This window comes from Nyctereutes procyonoides, unplaced genomic scaffold (genome assembly GCF_905146905.1).
Source record: "Nyctereutes procyonoides isolate TBG_1078 unplaced genomic scaffold, NYPRO_anot_genome, whole genome shotgun sequence".
In the NCBI taxonomy this organism is placed as follows: Eukaryota; Metazoa; Chordata; class Mammalia; order Carnivora; family Canidae; genus Nyctereutes; species Nyctereutes procyonoides.
In genome coordinates, this window is record NW_026575146.1 from 65119113 (window position 1) to 65139535 (window position 20423).

Here is a 20423-nt window from a genome sequence, read left to right on the forward strand (position 1 = left end):
GTGCCCAGCTCAGGGTTAATCGTTGCAGGGAAAGTAGAGGGGACCCCCATCCCAACAGAGGATCCCGTGATCCTACCAAGTGACCGGGTGTGGGCGCTGGCGACAGCAAGAGGCTAGAGGCCTGCTGAGGGGCTGCCAGCCCCCAAGATGGCCCCACCACCCTCACACCCCTGGTCTCACCCTTTGGCAGTGCCCTCCGATGGCCAACCGGCCTGGCCTGTGCATCTGGTGACCTGGGGCAGAGCAAGCCAGTGCCCTCTGAGGCCAGGTCATCCAGTGCACTGGGGCTCTGCCCTTCCCTCCCGGGCTGCCTGCTCGGGGGCACCACATGCTAGGGTCACTCAGGCCACTCCTGTGACCCCTGGCTGTGGCACTCCCAGCTCTCCTGGGCAATGGCTCTGCCATCCAGGCTGCACCTGCCCCAGTGGGCACCACATCTTCTCCCTCCCTCCTGCCCCCCTGCCCCTGCAGCCCCTCATGGAGCCTGGATTCCATCTCTGTAACCCTAGCTGTTGGGAACCAAGCAGAATGGGGCCACCCTCCGTGGCCCTCTCCATCCCGGTCTTCCTGCCCTCACTCCAGCAGCCCAGGGTCACATACCTGCCTCCCCTCACAGGTACCCCCAGACCCTGACAGCAGGCTTGCCACCGCCTCATCCTGACAAGGGCTAGGGCATGAAGAGGGCCAGGTGACCCAGGACTTGAGACAGGAGAACTCAGAGCCTCGGCAGGATGTGCAGAAACCCCATAAGGAGCAGAGCCGCTTCTGACAGCATCCTCATCACCCTTGAGGGGATCAAGGGCACAGGGCAGCCTGTTGGGCAGCCAGCTGAGTCGGCAGCATCATCAGAAGTGTGTATGTGGCCAGGAACCCCCATTGTGTGGACACTGCACTGCTCTGGTTGAGGGCTGGGTAGGACCCTGTCCACCCAATGTCCTCCATGTCCCCCACAGGAGCCTGATGTGGAAACTGCCACGTGTCCAAGCGAGTGCTGCATATACTCTCTGGCCTCAGGACCCCACTCTGAGACCCACGCTATGGAACAGCACCCCAGAACAGGAAGGATGTTGGTACCAAACGTAACAGCTGAAAACCACCCAAGGGTCCCTTAGCAGGTGGCTTCCCACAAGAACCAAGGGACAGACGGCAACCTCCACATAGCCCACATCAGGATGTATTTGTAAGTGATGGGAAACGACAAACATGGCTTCAGAGGCAGCACGGACTCCTTAGGACCATCTGCGGAACTCCTCATGGCCCCAGCGTGGCTGTAGGAGCTCTAGGTAGGATGCAGGGAAGGTCATAGGACAAACTAGGGTCTTTTCCCAATGGCCACACAGGTCCTACCCAAAGTGCAGGAGACTAGAGTTGGATCTTAACTGGCCCAGGACAGACGTAAGCTCCACAGCACTACTGGTGAGGGAGACACAGAGGGCGGGACCAAGGCTCACCAGGAGCCTGGCAGAGGCATGGCCAAGCCGTCATGGAGGTCATCTTGGATGGAGCAGACAAGATGCATGCCAGCAGGTGCACCATCTAGGGCTATGCGTGGTGGGTGTGGACACAATGGGACTGTACGTCCATTACCTCGGGGACAGGGCTGGGGCAAGACATGGAAAGCTGCTCACTACACTGCCAACAAGTTGGGGGCTGCGGGCTGGGGGTCCTGCCCGGTCCTCTGATCCCCAGTGTGGAGTCCAGCTGCCCTCTGCCTCAGGTAGAATGCAGCAGCCACAGCCTGGAATGATGTCCCAGGCCCCCGAAAGGGGAGGCTTGCCCTCAGGACTCTCGTCATGGACTCGGGCCACCAGGGTGCAGGGAGACCCAGGGCACCTGACGTGGCCACTGCCGGCGAGGTCTGTGCCCACAGCTGCAGCAGCCGGATGCCTGAGCCGCTGGCCTCCTCGTGGCCCAGCCAGCCATTGGCTGACCCACTGCCCAGTGGAGGTGCCACAAGCCCAGTGCCTGGAGCAGGAATGACAGCAGCTCTTCTGCACCTCGAGTCAACCTGCTTGATGTTTTGTTACAGAGATTGAAAGTTCAGACAGTGAGTCTTACCTTCCCTTTTCCAGGATCAGAACTGTTTATTTCACACCCCCGTCCCCTCGTGACTACTTGGCCGAGAGCAGAGGCGGCACCCAGCTGGGTCCCTGTTCACAGGCCAGGCACAGAGACAAGGCATCCCACAGAGCTGTGCCAGCATTCCCTGCTCCTGGCGCAAAACACCCTCAGTGTCTTCAAAGGAGTCAGGTCATAGGGCTCACCTGGGGGTACCTCTATGGAAGCTGCCCAGCTGGGCTCCCCTGCACAGGACACCCCGCCGGAGCCCCTAGCTCGGCTCCCCGAGGGCTCCCAAAACCTGGAGGCTGACCAATCTCAAGCTGGACACGCAGGTCGAGGTGGGTGGCTGGGCAGTGGGGTTGGCGGGTCCCCCCGCATGGCAGGCAGGCTCTGGACTCTGCCCCAGTCACCCCGGGACATAGGCCATGTGCTGTCGGGACGTTCCCGCTGGGGCCCAGGAGGCCGGCGGTGTGCGCCCCAGGTCTGCTGTGTGTACCATCGCCTGGGCCCAGGGGCAGCCGGCAGGACAACCAGAGGTCCAGGGGTCCTTGTCCACGCCATGGGCCGTGCCAGCCAGCTCTTGGGTGCCCTCACCCAGGTCTCTGCAGGAAGAAGATGGCAAGACTTGGGGGCGGAGCAGGGACCCTGTGTAACTGCGGTGCGTTCCATGCTGACCTTCAGTGGGCTCAGGGGCAGCTCGGACCTGGCACCCCTGCCTGGCCTCCGACCCCTCCCCTGTCCAGGCAGGGGGCCCAATAAGCAGTGTGGAAGGGGCTCATTCAGGGTGTGCATAAACCCCAGGGGCCAGACTTCCTCATGGCCAGAGGGCCCCAGGCAGAGAAGGGACCCAGGGGTTGCAGGCACGTCCAGGGGGACCCTGCTTCTGTCACGCTGTCCTGAGGTCATCTGCATCTTCCGTTCCCTTATGCACTTCACCCTCAACCCACAACACAGGCTCTCCCCCTCTGTGTACCTCAGGCGGCCCCTCCAGAAAGCTCCCCCTAGATCTCTGCTCCCACCCACATCTAATTCTCAGAAGAGCTCTAGGAAATAGTAGGAATTGAGAAGATATCTGTTAGTTCGATAAATGAATGAATCAATTACTTAGTGGAGAGAAAAGGCTGCTTAGCAGGCGAGTCTGGACCTCGGAGCCAGATAGGCTTCACTCAAACTGGCCTCAGGCTCAGTAGTTGCATGTGATGCTGGACACGCCTCTCAAAGTGGGATGAAAAGTGCCCCCACCTCCAGTTAGAACAGTGTCTGGCACAGGGGGCGGGAGCGGGGGGCCAGGAAGCACCCAGGAGGCAGAGTCAAGGGCAAGGGCGCACCTCGCCTCCCAGAGACGGGCTGGCCGCTGTGGTGCGGCTGCTGGGTGACTGGGCCCTGCTGAGGAGGGCACGTCCCAGCTAGACACAAGACAGTCTGTCACAGGTCAGTAACAGGGTAGACGCTGCTGGGTGGGGTGACCCCAAACCTCTGCACCTGTCTAGGATCTGCTGTCTGAGGTGGGGCTACATTAGCAAGACCCTGCCCACGGCTGGAGCCGGAGGAAGGTATCGGAGCGGGCCCATAGGGTCGTGCTCTGTAGGCACGCTGCACCCAGAACTGACCCGTCACTGCCGTGGCTCAGCACACAAACCCACTAAAGCCAGCGATGTGGGCAGCACCGAAGGTGTGGGAGACGCGTGTCCTCAGTGTGCATGGGGGAAGCACCCACGTGTGGGACACTGACACCTGCTGCGTTAGCAAGCAGACAACTCACAACCCAAGGTGATTGGGCAGCGGCCGGGGGATGGCCAGACTTGTGCTCCCAGGGACAGAATGGGGAACAAAAACATCCAGACCACTTGGCCCAACGGTCCAGCACTTGGGGCATACCACAAGGGTGGCGGGAGGCGGGAGGCGGTGGTGGAAAGGGCACAGAGCAGCATCTCTGCCACTGCACCACCACAGATGCCTGGTACCTGTGGGGTTCAGGGAGGGAGATGGGACATGGGTTCCTTTCTGCTGGCCCAGCCTGGGGCACCAGACAGCGACCCCATGTCCACGTGGACGCCACCCCCTGAGCCTCAGGGACAAGAGCAGGATGAGCGGTGATGGTCACACTCACTGATCTGGCCCCGGCCCGACTGAGACCCTGGCTGCTCCAGGGAGGACACAGGGGCGAGCAGCCACCACGTGGCATGGCCATTGGGTTGGGGATGGGTGGAGGGAGGGGGCAGCTGGCCCAATTCTGAGTTCTGCCCTCTCCCCACCTCCTCAAAGGGCAGGGGGCTCCAGGCCATGGCAGGAGGGGCACAGGGTGGCCCAGAGCACCTCGTGGGAGTGGAAGTGGGTGCGGTTCCCACCAGGGAAGGACTGGGGTCAGCAGACAGAGACTGTGAGCCTGGTGGGTAGGGCCAGGGACCCATCACACTGGTCCCTCTGCTTCTGGGTATTCATGACATTTCTCCAAAACAAAGTTTTAGGAAGGAGTTCCGAGTGACGTGCAAACAACACAAACAGAAAAGGAGTAAAATCCGCAGAGCCCACCCTTGCTCCTCAGGGCGGGCAGTGACTGACCTGCACGCAGCACAACCTGACATCAGGTTCTGTGAACCACAGGGCATGGCAGGGTGACCCCCAGACCCTGAGGCCTGGGTCGTGGGGCAGCAGAGTGGCCCCTCCCTCACAGGGTCCCTTTTTCGTCACCTGACCTGGACCTGCCTCACGGAGACCCTACCCCCACCCCAGTCTGTGACCTACACCCACGTCTCCACAGGCACCTCATGGGGACAGTCTCTGTGGGTCCACAGGCCCAGACCAACAGGCCATGCTGCCAGATTAACAGCACTGGGAGACCCAGCCGCTGCTACCATTAGTCATCAGGGTCAGAGGGCACATGCTCAAAGCTGGTGACACCAAGCCACGCACTGCCCGGACCAGACTCCTTGAGTCAGAGGAACATACGAGGATGTCCTTGTAACAGTTTGGGAAGCATGTGCGTGCGGGAATCACGCGAGGAGGCAGATTCTGGCCAGAGGAGGCAGCGACAGGGAGCGTACTGTGTCCTGGGAAAGGGAGCTCGCTTCCCCTCGGGTCTGACTTCCCCAGATAAAGGCATGCGGTGGCAGTGGCCCTGGGCGCTCAGCTGCGGGGTCTGGACCCTGGACCCAAGGACCGCCTGCCACCAGCCCAGAGAGTGGGAGTTGAGGCCCAGGTGAGCCTGGGGTGGTGGTGCCCTGACCGATCTGGGCCCCCTGCCCCTGCCCGACACCCCCCATGCCGCGCCCATGCCCACGTGGTAAAACTGTAGTTGTCGTGCGCCTGGCCAGGCCAGCCCCTGGGCTCCCCGCCACCGCCGCTGCCGCCGCCGCTGTTCAGACCCCTGAGGTCGAGGTAGGCAGCGGGCACTGTCTCCAGGTCCCCGGCCCTCAGCTGGAGCCACAGCTGGGTTGCCCTGGGGAGAGACGGGGAAGGATGCTCAGGATGCCAACATGTCTGCGAGGCGGGAAGCTGTAGGATGGGTCGGGTTAGCAGGGCAACTCGGACACTGTGAATGTTCTGCAGTGAAAACACGCAGGAAAAGCTACGTTTATGGTGAAGACAGTGAAAGCGCAGCACCGCTGGGCAGTCCGGCTCACCCGGCATGGCGGGGCGCAGGCCGAGTCCTGGGTTCCTGAGGGGCCAGGGCAGCCCCCGACCCCGTACGCCCGGAGGAGGCCCCAGCTCGGACGGTGGGACCAGCATACCTGTCAGGTGGCGACTCATTCCTCTTCATGCACCGCAGGAGGCAGCAGGTGAGGAAGGCCATGGACATGAGCAGGATGATGGCGCAGCTGACAATGGAGGCGATCACGGCCACCTTGAAGCCGAAGGTCTCGTAGGGCGGCACGGCTGCAAGGGACACCGGGCCATCTCCTGCGTGGGGCTCGCCTGGGCCCTGGGCCAGCCCGTTCCCTCAGGGAGGGTGGGGAGGGCAACATTCTGTGCTAACTGCTGTGTGTGGGGGTGCTATCAGGGATCCCTGCCTGTAAGATCAGGGTGCCAGGCAGGGTTCTGGAGGGTATGTAGGAGCTTGCAGCGGCACACTGGGAACGGCTCTAATGGAGAGGGGAGTGCGGTGCTCTGGTCCCCACACTGCAGCCTGGGCTCTGGTGCTGGCACACAGCCCTCGGCCTCCCCCCCAACCCTTCAGGGCCCCAGGCGCTTTCTCAGGTCATTCAATAAGAAAACACCTGTGTTTGGAGTCAAAGGACCTTTGCCACTTCTTGGGTCCTAAGGGCGTTCTGGGAAGACGAGGCCCAGGTACGCTCACAACACTGCACACTGTGCCCATGGGGGACACCACTCGCACCCAGCCTGGTCCTGCCTGAACACGGCCACCCAGGCTGGGGGCCTCCCTGGGCTCCATGCAGCTGCACGTCCATGTTCTGGCCAGAGGAGGGCGTGGACACCTCTGAGGGCTGTCCTTGCCCGGACTGGCCCAACCAGGTGCCGTCATCCGGGGCCGTGCCCCAGAGCCATCACGGGGGTACCCTACGAGATGCCCTTGCTGAGGGCCACGGGCACGAGAACGTGCCATCTCAGTGAGCCCCAATATCTTGGGTTTCCTGTCTCCTAGAGCCTGGTCCTGACTGGTACCCTTCTTCTGAGGTTCCCCCGGTCCACGATCAGGTTAAAGGCTCTGAGAAGTACCACAGCCTGTCAGCCCAGCATGATTGCGGCTGTGTTGGCTATGGAGCCTCTTCCGGGCACACGCGTCAACACAATACTGACTGCCTGTGAAGGATCTGTACTGCATGTTATCCTCTAATGCCCCATGTGAAACACAACTGGAAGCCAGAAAGCCATCTCTTCCCCCCGATGGGGAGCATCCTGGCCCTCAGCAGCCCCAGGTCTAGGATGGGTGGCACATGCTGGGCCCTATCTGGGGCTGCCACGTGCATGCATGAGAGAATGAACAAATGAACAAATGTAGCTGCCTGCTTCGAGGGTGACACAGTGCTAGTCCAGAGGACCCAGGTAACCAAGCTGCAGGTGCTGGGCCTGGGGGGCACATGCACACACGGCAGGAGGCTGTCCAACTGCCAGCACCAGGGTGGGGACCCTGCATGAGGCCCAACGGTCACCACACCCACTGTACACTCTCCATGGATCAGCCCCCCAACCCCACAGGTGCTGAGCCAGGGGCGGGTCGGGGGACCGGACCTCACATTTGCACACGGGGGTCACTGAAGACCACTCGGCGATGTTTCCCTTCCAGGCGCAGGTGAGGAGGCCAGACCCGACCATCTGGTGGCCTGAGGGGCAGTGGAACACGATCACAGTCCCCACAGAGGTGCCGTTGCCACGGACAACCTGGAGGGTGCCCTGCGGGGGTGGCTGCATGTGCGTGCATGTTCCTGTGGAAGAAGAGAGCAGAGGTGGCGTGGCATGAGGACTCCACCCCGGAGGCTGGATGGTGGGCAGGGCCCTGCCTAGAATAGGCACCGCTGCCCCAGCAGCCACAGGACTCTGGACAAGTTGCTAGCCCATCAGGCGTGACAGTCATCCAGCCAGGCCCAGGGTGAACATGGAGTGGATGGCCAGCTGAGCCTGGGGGTGAATACAGAGTGGATGCCCCCGTGGGCGTGGGCCCGGGGGTGAACATAGAGGGGATGGTCAGGTAAGCCCGGGGTGAACATGGAGCGGACGGTCCTGTGAGCGAAACTCCGCAGGTTCCGAGGACAACAGGAGATTCAGGTGACCCTGAACAAAATGGGTTTGAATGGCTCGGGTGCGCATACCCTGGACCTTTCACAGGACGACTGCCGGCGTGTTTTCTCTTACTCGCGACATTCTCAATGACACTTGCTTTCCTCTGGGTCCGCCTGCCCACTGACCATCCATGTGGTAAAGCCGCAGGGGAGTCTGGGTGACACCTGCATGCCAGCGGCAGAGGTCCACACCCAGCGCCTTTGAGGCTCGAGGGCCTGCTGCACATAATGAGCGTCCAAGTATAGCTCCAAAGAAAGAATCGAGGGTAAAAGAAGGGACACGTGGATGGCGTGAAGCGTGAACCGGAGAACTTCCCTTGTTCTCAGTAACGGAGATGCAATTAGGAAAAGGTGCTTGGAGAACACGGGACGAAGGTTCAGTCCCATCACCTCTCGAGACCCGACACATCATCCTATGGGAAGGAGCCAATGGGGATCCAGCGCTTCGCAGATGAAATGCAAGGAGCCGAGGGGCAGGAAAAGACACCTGTCCTGACAGCGTCGGGGGAGCTGGTTCTTAGGCCTCACGCACCAAAAGTAAGAGGAAAGGACCCCAAGTGAAGGTCACGAGGCTGTGAATGCCACCCGGCAAATCTGCTGGAGGCATGCGGATCCCAACCTCTCCCAGATCACCCGGAAATTTAGGCAAAGGAAATGATTGGGCGTCTGAAGCTGGGATTCGTACAGTAGGATGTGCTCCCGAGTGCATGGAAGGGCACAGGCTGGAACTGGCGAGCATGCCCAGCTGCGGAGGTGGGGGCATCAGGCACATCCCGACAACCAAGCTCAGCTGTGCCATCCTAACATGAGAGTGCAGAGAGACAGCCTGAGCAAAGTGGCAATGCATAATGACACGGCTGGCACTTGCGTGGAACTTGCTGCGTGCCGGATGCAGAATGCACGTCGTACACGCGTTAACCTGCACAGTGCCTGCCTGGGGGCCGCCATTCTCACCCCCACAGGTCAGCACCCTGAGGTGCGGGGAGGCCGACCCACATCCCGAGATCATGGAGCAGGGATATGGCCCCAGGCAGGGCGGCCCTGGCCTGCTTCTCAACACATACGTGTGCACACAGACACGCACACAGCCATGTGCCCCCGAGGGCAGCCTCTCTGTTCAGGATAAGGCCCGGGAGCCGCTAGGCATGCGGTTCTGCTGCCCCCATGGCCGACGGGACCTGGCCACGTGCCCCCACGCCCCGCTTGCAGTTCTGGCCTTCCTCGTGGGCGTATGGACATCCATTCCAGGCCTCCCTCCGCCACCTGCTCCCGCCCCAAAACTGGCCGTTCTCAACCCACGGCCAATTCACCAGCAAACCCCATGGGCTCTGCTTCTAAAATCTACCCCCAGGCCATATGCATGCAAGTGGCACTGGGCTTCCCACATCCGCGCATGGCCAGCCCATCCCTAGCCTTGCCATGCCCGTGTAGCCGTCAGAGTGAGCTAATGGAGGGGCCAGGGCCCTGAAGTTGGCCCTGAGGGGCACAGCCAGGCCCGCACCAGGAAGCAGCGGGAGCCGTGGACCTGACACCCACCATGCACAGTGGGTGCTCTCTGCCCCATGAGAGCCCGGATAGGGCCTCACAGGCTGAAATGTGGGGAGATCGTGAGCCGGGCGCCCTTAGGCTCTGTGCACTTAACTGGGGGCTGACCCTGGGTCACCTCGGGTGACGCTGGGCACCTTCCGGTGCTTTGCTGGGGGACCACCCCCTGAGCAGGTGTCTGTCACTTCCTCACAGGTGGAGACACCAAGGCACAGCAGGGCCAACGCCACACCGCAGGTACCAGTGAGGGTGGACAGTGCTAGGCTTCCCCGTGAGCAGGCATCCGTCACCAGCGTCACCACCACCAACAGCACGGCAGCTCCGATAGAAGGTTCTGGTCAAGAAGGACCTTCAGTCCTAGCCTCAGGCCATGCTCACAAGTACCCCAGGGATGGCCCAGAGGAAAGTAAGGTAGTAGACGAGCAGAGGCATCTCCCCTGTAGACAGCACTCACATATTAACAAGATGGTGTCAGAATCACAACAGAAAAGTTACAAGTAAATCAGAAAAAAAACCTCAAGTATCTCAGAATCCAGGGGCAGGGCAACCAGTTAAGAAAATGAAAATGATGGATCCCTGGGTGGCGCAGCGGTTTGGCGCCTGCCTTTGGCCCAGGGCGCGATCCTGGAGACCCGGGATCAAATCCCACATTGGGCTCCCGGTGCATGGAGCCTGCTTCTCCCTCTGCCTGTGTCTCTGCCTCTCTCTCTCTCTGTGACTATCATAAATAAATAAAAATTAAAAAAAAAAAAGAAAATGAAAATGGGATGCCTGGGTGGCTTAGCGGTTGGGCATCTATCTTTGGCTCAGGGCGTGATCCCGGGGTTCCAGGATCGATCCCACATCAGGCTCCCTGTGAAGAGCCTGCTTCTCCCTCTGCCTGTGTCTCTACTTCTGTCTCTCTGTCTCCCATGAGTGAATAAATAAAATCTTTATTAAAAAAAAAAGAAAGAAAGAAAATGAAAAGGTGTTGATGTCATCAAGGAAGAAGACTTCTCCATCCAATGACCTGAGCTCGGATCTAGAAAATACCCAGGAATTCAGAAAAAAACCTGCGGAAACTAGTAAGAAGTCCAGCCAGGCTGCCGGAGGCAGGATGGGCACACCGAAATCCGTCCTGTTTCAGCAGGAACAGGTGGCCTGTACTCCGGAGGCCAGTACTCCGGAGGTGAAGTGATCACAAACCCCGGCTGGGGGCATCCAGGGGACACTTACAGAGGAGAAATGGAATGAAAGGCCGGGCAAAAGTTAAACCGTGAAAACACTAAGACACTGGCAGCAGAGGTCAAAGTCCTGAATTGAGGCACAGCCGTGGCGCCCCCAACACCACAACCCATGTGAAGAAGCCACAGGCCTGGAGCGAAATCCACCAAAGTCCTGGAAGAAAGCAGAGCGGAGGCCTCTTTCACCCTCGGATTAGACATCAGTGTCTCCGACGTGACCCCAGAAGACGCACAAGGAAAGGAAAACATAGGGAAACGGGACTTGGTTAAAACTAAAAACACTTGTGTTTCAAAGGACATGATCAAGAAAGTGAAGAGACGAGCTACAGGTGTGAGAGAACATCTGCCAGTCACACTGCCGGTCAGGGACTCGGGTTTAAAATGCATGAATTATAGACTGAATTATAGAATTTAAGAATGGGCCAAGGATCCGGAGGGATGTTTCTCTAGAGATAAACCAATGGCTGCCAATAAACGCATGAAAAAATGCGCAATATCCGTTGCCTTCAGGAAAACGCTACTCAGATCGTCAGGTTGGTGCAGCTTCCCATCCAGCAGCGCCCGGACGTGAGACAGTCAGAAGGTGACAGGTGTTCCGGGTGGGGGTGGGGACCCACAGTCCCATGCTGCCCACGGGAACGCAGCTATGGGACCTGCATCCACAGCCGCGTTATTCACAGCTGCTGAAAAGTAGGAGCCACCATGCTGCCTGCTGATGGAGGGATGGGGACGTGGCCGTGGTCAGAGCCATGCACGGATCTCAGGGGACAGAAGCAGTGGAATGGCCAGCGGTGTGGCTGAGCCTGGTGAGGACCAATGCTCAAGGTCTGGAGCCCATACACAACCTCACGGTGTCTGACTGCATTTGTCTGAAATGCCCAAAGAGGCAAGTCCTCACCCACGGGGGCAAAGGGGCTGCTAAGTGCACGGCTTCTTCTGGGGGTGATGAAAATGTGCGAAGTGGCTGTGGTGGCAGCTGCACGATCTGCACGCGTTAACTGTACTCTTAAAGGGCGTGAATCGTACGGTCTATGAATCACATCTCAATAAAGCTCCTAACACATTTCAGGAAAACACTGTCAATCAAAGAAATGCAAATTTTAAACATGAAGTGTAGTCTCTGGCTTGTTCCCTTGGTCATGTTAAAAAGACTACCCACGGCGGGGAGAGGGGGAGGCATGAGGGGAATGGGCGCAGGGTGTTGGCGCGTGCCCCGACCTGGACGCCTCTGCTTGGGCAGCAGGCCTGGCCTTCCCCGTGGATGTGGACACTGACCCCAGGCTCTGGGCGGTAACTAAGCAGGCTCTGCTTCTGCAGGCGCCCAAGGAGTGAATGTACATGATGGATGGAAGGGTGCCCTGGACAGACCAGAGCTGGGATCAGCACCCCCACCAGGACCCGTCAGCCCAGATTCAAGTGCTGTCCTGTCAGCCAGGAGGTAGGCAGGAGACTGGAGCCAGGTAGATGGCCATGGCGGCCACAGGCTGGCCACGTGGCCCTTTCCCAGGGTCACTGAGCAGCCAACACTTCCTGGTCCTGATTTAGAGCTGCTACTTCTGCATTCTGCTGAGGCTAAGCAGCTTCTCTCAGCCCTGCCTGGGACAGGGGGTGGGGAAGGAGAGGGAGGACGTGAGGGGAGGGGAGGTCACCCATGGAGAGGCTGAATCCAGGATGAGGTGTGCTCACCACACTCTCCTCAGCCCCACACCAGCCCTGGGCAGGGTCTGCACAAATAGAACCTTCTAGAACCTCCTAGGAGGCTCCAGTGCCCCAGGGATGGAGCAGGTGCTCAGAGGACAGGGAATGGGGCCAAGCTGGGAGGCTAGCGCTCAGTCCCTCTGCTCTGCGGGTTTATCCCAAGGAACTAAAGAGTCAGGGAGCTAGCCCCCGTAGGCGCCTCGGCTGCATGGAGTGGGGGGTGCACTCTGCCCCCAACCCCCGAGCCCAGCCCAACTCCTGGTATTCTGCCTGCCGGCTCTGCACCCCCCCCCCAGCTGGGGGACCATCACCCCATGGCTCTGGGCCTGAGACCTGCCTGTGGGTGTGGCGGGGGCTGGGTGAGGGTCTACCCCAGATTGTAGCCTGGGGGGGGGGACACACCCCTTCCACGTCAGACAGCACTCCAGCCTGTGCCTTGGGTGGGGAGAGGCCCCGCTGTCAACAGTCACATCCTGTACGGCCATCACTTCTGGTGGCCAGGGCACCCCTCCTGGGTTTCACCACCCTGGGGGGGGTGTGCTCCTCCCCAAGTGCTCAGAGCCCTACAGGTATGCGAGTAGGGGGCAGAGACGGGGCTGCGCTGCCCCCAGACCCTCCTCCACAGTGCATGCACCCCCTTCACAGGACAAGGAAGCAGATGTGGAGCTCAACCAGTGGACACATGGGGCGGGGGCTGCAGGGTTCCCAAGAGACTCAGCTGGGGGCAATGCAGCCCTGTAGAGGCACCTGAAGACACAGGCCTGAGGAACAAACCCCTGCAGAGGCTGGGGGCTCAGGACCCTTCTCCCAGGGCCCATGAACTGACACGGGAGGTCATACTTGCTCTTCAGGGATAGCCCCCCAGCCCCAGGCCCTGCCCACTGGGTCCCCAGATGCTGGTACCCCCTTTGCGCAGACTCCATGTCCCCATCTGTGAGGTGTGACTGGCCCCCAGGGTCACAAGAAGGGAGGACCACCCCATGGAGACCTGAGAGCCGTGCTTGCAGCTCAGCAGCAGCCCCTCCTGGCAGCACTTCCCAGCAGGGCCCCCAACCCCTCCACCCGCACACCTCCCACTCCGGGGCTGATAGGGTCTCCTGTACCCCTTGCAGGCTGGCGAACACTTCTCTGGGCTGAGCCCGTTTTCCAGACACATGTCCACCCAAGACCTTTCCACGGGACTTGAGGCACAGCCAGGACCGGGCAGGGAGGCAGTACTGTGCCAAAGGGCTGCTGGGGCAGATTCCTGAGGGGTCACCCCGAGCCCTTCCTCGGGCTGGCCAAACGCACCCCTCAGCCTTGGCTACATCTTCCTCAGGCCCTTCATGACACCTGTCCTTGTCTCTTTTTTGCCCAAATATACCTTAGAGGAGGAAAAACAACAGGAAAAACGCAGCAAATGGATTTGACACAAAGACAACACCAACCCCCAACCCAACCCTGTGGGCTCCCTGGACGGTGATGGGCAGAGGCGCTCTCTAATGCCCATACCCCCCCCCCCCCCCCCCCCCCCCCCCCCCGTCCATGCAGGGCCCCACCAGGTGCTTGCTCAGCCCAGCCCGCATGGCTCGTGGTGTGAAGATCAGGCCTCACTTGTTAATCTTTTATCTGGAACCTTGGACCACAGGCCGGCCCCTCCCACCCTCCTCCCTGAAGCCCATGCTGACCTCAATCCCTGACCTCAGCCCCAGGACCCAGGTAAATAAGTTATCTTCCCCTTCTGGCAAAGGAACTCGGGAGATGGGGGAGGCAGCCCATTGAACCACGGGGGACCCGCTTCTTGCTCTGGGCTTGTTTCCCCTAATGGCAAGGGAAACCAAAGAGAGAATTTAAAAGGGTAATCTGTACATGTGCAGGTGTTCCATGGAGGGTGAGACTCCAAGACCCAGCAAGGGGGAGCAGCCATATGTGGGAGGCCCACAGCCTGGCTGTGTGTCTCTAGGCAAGACACCAGCCCCCTGGCAGTGTGTCTCCCGTCCCTGTGGAGGGCAGGCCTGGACCTGGGGCACTGGGGCGCTGCCCTGGCAGCTGGCAGGTCGGCTCTCCCCCACAGACCACACAGTGCCATCCAGAGCACAGCCCAGGAGAGCACGCCCCCTCCCAGGGGAGAACACTGAGGCTCTGCCCGCACCTGGCAGTAGGCCCCACTGGCCTCGGGGGAACACAGCCACGTGGATTCCCACGGCTCCCCTGAGCCTGGTCTCCCTCCACGAAGGGCTGTAGGAGTGACGCCCAGGCCTGCCCTTGCTGGCTGCCCTCCACCCCCTGCCGCGGCCCTCTTCCCAGGCCCCTCTGTCAGGCCATCCAGAACCGCGTGGTGGGGGTCACCTCTGGCTGCTGGAACCCTGTGTCCCTCCTGCAGGGCCACGTTCCCACACAATCTGCCCCATCAGGGAGTTGCTGCAGCTGCCCTGGGACGGGGGCCAGAGCCGACGGGGCCCTGAAGGCGGTGGAAGAAGGCCTCCCTGGCTGGCCGGACATCCAGCAGCCACTCAACAAACATTCAAACCCCTGCTCTGAGCCAGCCCCCCGCCCCTGCCCCTCCACCAGCCACACAAGGGCAATAAGGGAGCACCGTGGGTCACAGGATGCCGTGTCCTCACAGCTGGACTGTCACACCCACTCTCAGAAGAGCAGAGCAACGTGTCCATTTTACGGCTGCAGGACATTCCCCCTCCTCCCCGCCCCCCCCATATGTGAAGGAGTGCCAGATGCCTGCACAGGACCCCACACTTCACAGCCCCACAGGGACGAGCAGGCACCCACTTCACAGCTCAAGAGATGGTGCCAGGGGAAGGGTGGAGGCTGGATGACTGTGTGACCCTGGGGCTGAACGGCATGGCAGGGTCACCGCACACGCCCCCCGGGCTCCAGCGCCTGTCCCCAAACCTGGGGGGAGGTATACATAGCCCAGCGCCCAGCATGTGGCGATACTGGGGCCAGAGACAGACACATCCCAGGTCAGGGGGCTTCCAACCCCAAGCGCTGGGGCAGAGCTTGCGGGCTGGGAAGAGGCTGAGCTGTGGCGGATCAGAAGCAGGGATGTAACCCACGGGACTGGCCTCTGCGGCCCCTCCCCACCCCGAGGTCTCAGCAAAGTCTTGCAAACAGGTACTTGAGGGCCTCTCCCCTTCCCGGTCCCCGGGCCTATGGTGCAAGTCCAGTCGGTCCTCTTGGTCAACACCCAGCTCCCCAGGCAGTGCTGCAACCAAGCCACAGGGTCTTCAAGAACAAAGGCCAAGCACCAAATTCGGGAAGGGTGGGGAAAGGGAGGGCTGGGCTGGGGTGGGGTAGGAGGGAGTCAAAGGAAACAAGCCCACCTCACCTGGGCTGCTTCCCGCGGTTGAGTCCTCTGCTGTGCTGACAACTTACTCCTTGCCTCAGTTACTCACGGGAGAAGGAGCTGCCACCAGTAGCTCCTTCTCCCGTGAATGGCAGCCTCAGTGAGCCTGAGCGGGGTGTGACCAGGACCAGCTGCTCCTGCAGGCCCAGCCCCCACGGTGCGAGGAGCCAGTCTTGCACCTGGCCTGGGGCACAGGTATGCAGAGACCCTGCGGCTCAGGAGGAGGGGCGTCGCCCCCAAAGGTGAGGCCCTGGAGCTCCAGGGTTGGACTTCGCGGGCACTCAGGCAGCAAGGCCGGCCTTCAAACCCGGGTGCGGGAGGGGTTTCCTTCACCCTCCCCCCACCCCCCGCCCCCACGACACCACCGCCAGCCCTCAGAACACTCTTGAAATCAATCACCACGTCTGCGAACGCCAGCCCTCCCTCCCTGCGGGGACCTCGGACTTCACCCCGGCCCGCGACCCCGGGACCTGGGCGGTCACTCCGCTGCAGGCTCAGTTTCCCCACCTGGGAAGTGGGGGTGGGAGGCCGGCTTCCCGCGGCCGCCGCACCGACCTCCCTGCACCGAGTGGGGCGGCCGGCAGAACCGGGTGAGGGCGCGCACCTGGGCGGCTGCACGCCGCCGCCTGGTTTCGAGCCGCCTGCAGCCCGGCTTCGGCTTCGCTGGGGCGGTGGAAGGGTCGGGGAGGCTTGTCCTCAGGGGGTGTCGGGCGGTCCCGGACGTGGTAGTGCGCCCCTGCCCCCCCGCCGTGCCCTCCCGGGCCATCTCCAGCGGAGCGCCCCCGCTCCCCGCCCGCGCAGGGCCGCCAGCTTCTGAGCCTCCCCGTCGGTGAAATGGGTGCAGAGCCCTGCTGGCGGCCCGCAGCCCCGGCGCTCACCTGTGCGGTTCCCTGGGGCGGGCTCGGCGTCCTCCGAGCGGTCCCCGGGCCTCGCCCTGCGGCGAGGGGTCGCGGCCGCCCCGGGCATCCCGGCGCTGGGCGGTCTCGGCGGGGACTGCGGGGCAGGAGCCCGAGGGGCGGGGCAGGAGCCCGGGGGGCGGGGCAGCCCTGGACACGCCTCCGTGGGTCTGGAGGCGGGGCCGGCCCCTCCGGAGCCCCAAGGCCGGGGGCCCAGCTGGCGGCGCGGGAAGTCTCGGTCCAGCGCCCCACACGGGCTGTGCCCCTGGCTCCCGCCCCCCAACACCCTGGTCCCCGGGGCAGGTGTCCCCCGTGAGCGGCACAGGGGCGCATCTGTGTCACCTGGGCCCCCCCCCCAGCTGGGGGCCATGTTGTGCGTCTTCACCAAGGACCCCCGCGAGCTGGGGGCGCACGCAGACCTCTGGGCTCTGGCGGGCCCCCGCCTACGCATCCGGGGGACCCGCCCTCCCCGGCTCGCCCCTGCAGCCCAACTCCCATGGGTCGTGGCACCTGGCTGCGGTGCGCCCCTTCCTCTCGCTACGACCCCGCCCAGCCCCGGCGCAGCACCCTGCCCTGGTAACCGCCCAGGGGCTCTCCTACCATTGACACCAGAGCTGAGCGGCTCTGGGTGGCTCAGGGCCGCTCCTGAGCAGGGAGAAGCATCCTTGGCAAGAACAGCAGATGCAAAGGTCCTGAGGTTGGACTATTTTGGAAGGTTGAGGGACAGCCAGAAGTCGGCTGGCTCAGGAAGTCTGGGAAAGGGGCCCAGGTGGACACAACCGGCTCTGCTGCCTGGCAGGGGGCAGCAAAGAGGTGAGTGTTCTGGGACCCCCGAGTGCTGTTTCAGCAGAGCAGCCCTCCCCAGTAGAACACGTGGGAGAGAGTTGCTTTCACCCCATGAGCTCTGATCCTCCTCAGCCCCACGGACCACACATGGTGGGTTTCTTGGAGCCACTGGGCCATACAGGTGTCCCCTATCAGCCACACTGAGAGGGCTGGGTGAGCCCACGCATTCCACACCGTGCTGGGGGCCTGCGGCCCACTCCCCTACAGGACTTGCACCCTGAGCTAGGAGGGGAGTGGGACTGTGGCTCAGGCCATGGGGAGCCTGCAGTGCTGGTGGGAGCCTGGCCACCTAGAGGGCTGCTGGAGGCAGGCATGACATCCGAACGTAGGTGTCTGCAGAGCCACCTTCCATTCTGCTGGGAAGGTGCCCGAGCTGTCCAGTCGCCCCCATTGCAAACTTCTTACCCTGCCTGTTCCCGCACACTGTCTCTGTGCCCACATTTACCTGCTTTACAGGGACACAGGTCTCACTGGGTCAGCATCAGCCTGCTGGACCTCACCATGACTAGGTTACCTCTGAAGGATGCTGTCTCCCAAAATGGTGTGTTCTAGGGGTGCCTGGGGCTCCATCGTGAAGCGTCTGCCTCAGGCTCAGATCATGATCTCAGGGTCCTGGGATCAAGTCCCACATGGAGCTCCCACTCCTCCCTCTCCCTTTGCTTGTGCTCTCTCTCGCTCTCTCTGTCAAATAAATAAATAAAATCTTTACACAACCAACAACCCCCTCTGTGCCGTGAGGTATGGGGTCAGGGTGTCATGGCTTGGATTTGGGGTGGAGGCAGGGTGGGCATGGCCGGCTGGTGATGCCGTGTCAAGGTCGGGCAGCATGTGCTTCCCGAGGCCACACGTCTGGCCCGCAAGCTATGGGTGTTGAGGTACGGGGCCCTGGCCTGTCGCGACCGGGAGGCAGCAGGGCCGGCCCCAGGTCCCGGCCACATCCCGGGGGAAGCCCTGTCCCTTGTTGTGGCTCCGAAGGCCCACCTGCTGCAAAGCCCAGCCTAGGGCCGCCAGATGGGCTGGAGTCAGTTCTCAGGTGCTTCCACCTCCGCTGGACTGCCCCGCCTGGAGTCTCTGGGCCAGCCCAGCAGCACTGCCTGGGGCAGGGGCGACACTGAGGCCCCAAGGGGGAGCCACTTGGCCCACCAGAGACTACCAACTGCCTGGACTACCCCTGCCTGACAGCTGGACCCCATCCACGGCAGGAACCATTGCCCTGACAGCCCCTGCCCCCCAGCCCAGGGCCTCAATGTTCTAATCTCTCATAGAGAAGGTTCTGGCAATCCTCCTGACATCACAGAGACTGGGACACCATCAGTGTGGAACTGACCACCGAGGAGGGCCCCACAGTCCCCCACAGGCCCCAGCAGCCTGCCCTGGCTCTCCATGTCCTGGCCCAGACTGGGAGTAGTGCCCAGACTATGCCCAGCTGCAGTCTCTCTGCCCTCAGGCCTTAGCCACCTCCTCCAGGAAGCCCTCCTTGTTTACCTGCCCCTACAAAGCCGTGCTCAGCATGTGTGTGTGACCTCACAGCCCATGTGTGTCTGCCACTGAGAGGACTATGCCTCCACTTTGCAAGGGGAAGACGCCAGGAAGGAGGCCCGGAAGGAAGTCGTGGGAGAGGCAAGGGGAGCCCAGCACGGATGTGTGAGGAACCGACTGAAGCCTTGGCCTCCCTGCATCAGAGGTCTGGCCCCTCACCTGCTCCTCGGCTCAGCTTGAGGCTGGATGCAGGTGGCATGCTGCAATGCCTGGGGGAGGAAGGAACCGGGGAGGGCGGGGATCCAGGGCCCGAGTCTCAGTGTTCTGCTCTGGAAGATGGGCCAACGTGTCCTGCAGAGATGTGGACGGGGGTGAAGGGCCACCTCAGGCGTCCCCTCCTCCCGAAGGGCTGCCCCAGGAAGCCTCCTCAGGCCGGGCAGTGACCGGTGTGTTCTCGGGGGCAGGAGGTTGGGGGGCTGGAGGGGGCTGTGCCTGGGCTGCAGCAGGAGGGCCTCATGCTGTGTTTCTCTCAGATCCGATAGTAACTGCCCAAGTATAAACTGCTTTTTGTTTTTCTTTAAATATTCCTGACTTTTTTTTTTCTTCTACTCAATAGAAACATGAGATTTTCATCCTAAAATCCTCTCACAATGGACCAAGCCTGGAAAGTTCCATTGAACATGGTGAGAGTCAGGGAAGCCGTGTGGCCTCACGGGCTTGGCTTCTTCTCCTTTTAATTAAAAGCAATTTTCAGTAAAGTAACCTGAGCTTGTAGCTCCGTGAGCTGAGTGTGTGGGGAGAAAGGAACTGACCCACCACGATGCTTTCTGCCAGGCCATTCAGTGCCGCCCATGCACTGGCCCCCAGCAACCCCAAGGGACGGCCACACCTGTACCCTCCCGCAGGTGAGCCCCTGCCAGGGCCCAGTGTTGTCCTCCCGGGCCAGCTGCCTGCACACGCGGGCTTGCCTGGGCTCTCAGGAGGGAGATGGCTGTGTCGCCCCAGGTGACATCCGGCTGCCGCCCACGGTCACAGAGACAGTGCGGGGACATAGCCCCAGCGTCCCTGTGTCACTGCAGAGCCAGGGCAGGTGGTGGATTCCTGATGGGATCCCGCACAGGAGGGAGGTGGCCTGACCGGCTGCTCCATCCCCGCTTCTGGGTTGCAGGTCCTGGGTTCCTGCCTCTCAACCTCTCTGGGTGCTGTGTGGGGTCACTACGCTAAGCAGGGATCCGTTCTCTAATCAGGAAACAGGAAACTAGGACAAGTTTCCAGGGTCGGGCACCTGTAAACCACTACACACGCTCCCAGGCCTGCCGGGATTCCACTGTGAAAAGATGTGTGAAAACCCTGGTTTATAGTGGGGAGACTGAGGCCCAGGAAGGGGCCTGTCCCAGTGCAGGCCACCAACCACATGGGTGCTCCAGGCAGGCACACAGTAACCAGGGCACTGGAGGGTCAAGGGCGATCCCGGGGCTTAGGGCTCCTGAGCCACTTAAGCTTCTTTCAGGCCTGCACCTGCCCAGAGTGTCTGCAGTCACCAGAGAAGTGTGAAAGCCTGTCCCCACCACTCCCCGCCCTGTCACCCAGTGGG

General features: G+C 61.6%; 1 protein-coding gene across 4 annotated transcripts; it reads right to left on the reverse strand.

Annotated features, from left to right (window-relative positions):
• Nucleotides 1–1196: 1196 nt before the first annotated feature.
• SUSD3 (sushi domain containing 3) lies at nt 1197–16590 on the reverse strand. 4 transcript variants are annotated; one of them, XM_055311601.1, is made up of 5 exons: nt 16487–16590; nt 7257–7445; nt 5793–5937; nt 5342–5500; nt 1197–2663 (listed from the first exon to the last, which is right to left on the reverse strand). In XM_055311601.1, exons 1-5 carry the CDS (start codon nt 16572–16574, stop codon nt 2468–2470), a joined length of 777 nt encoding a protein of 258 aa, XP_055167576.1. In that variant the 5' UTR covers nt 16575–16590; the 3' UTR covers nt 1197–2467. The 4 variants fall into 4 exon arrangements, with proteins under 4 accessions (XP_055167576.1, XP_055167578.1, XP_055167577.1 ...); XM_055311603.1 differs by lacking the exon at nt 16487–16590 and adding an exon at nt 15586–15755; XM_055311602.1 differs by lacking the exon at nt 16487–16590 and adding an exon at nt 15591–15754.
• Between the last annotated feature and the right edge of the window lie 3833 nt (nt 16591–20423).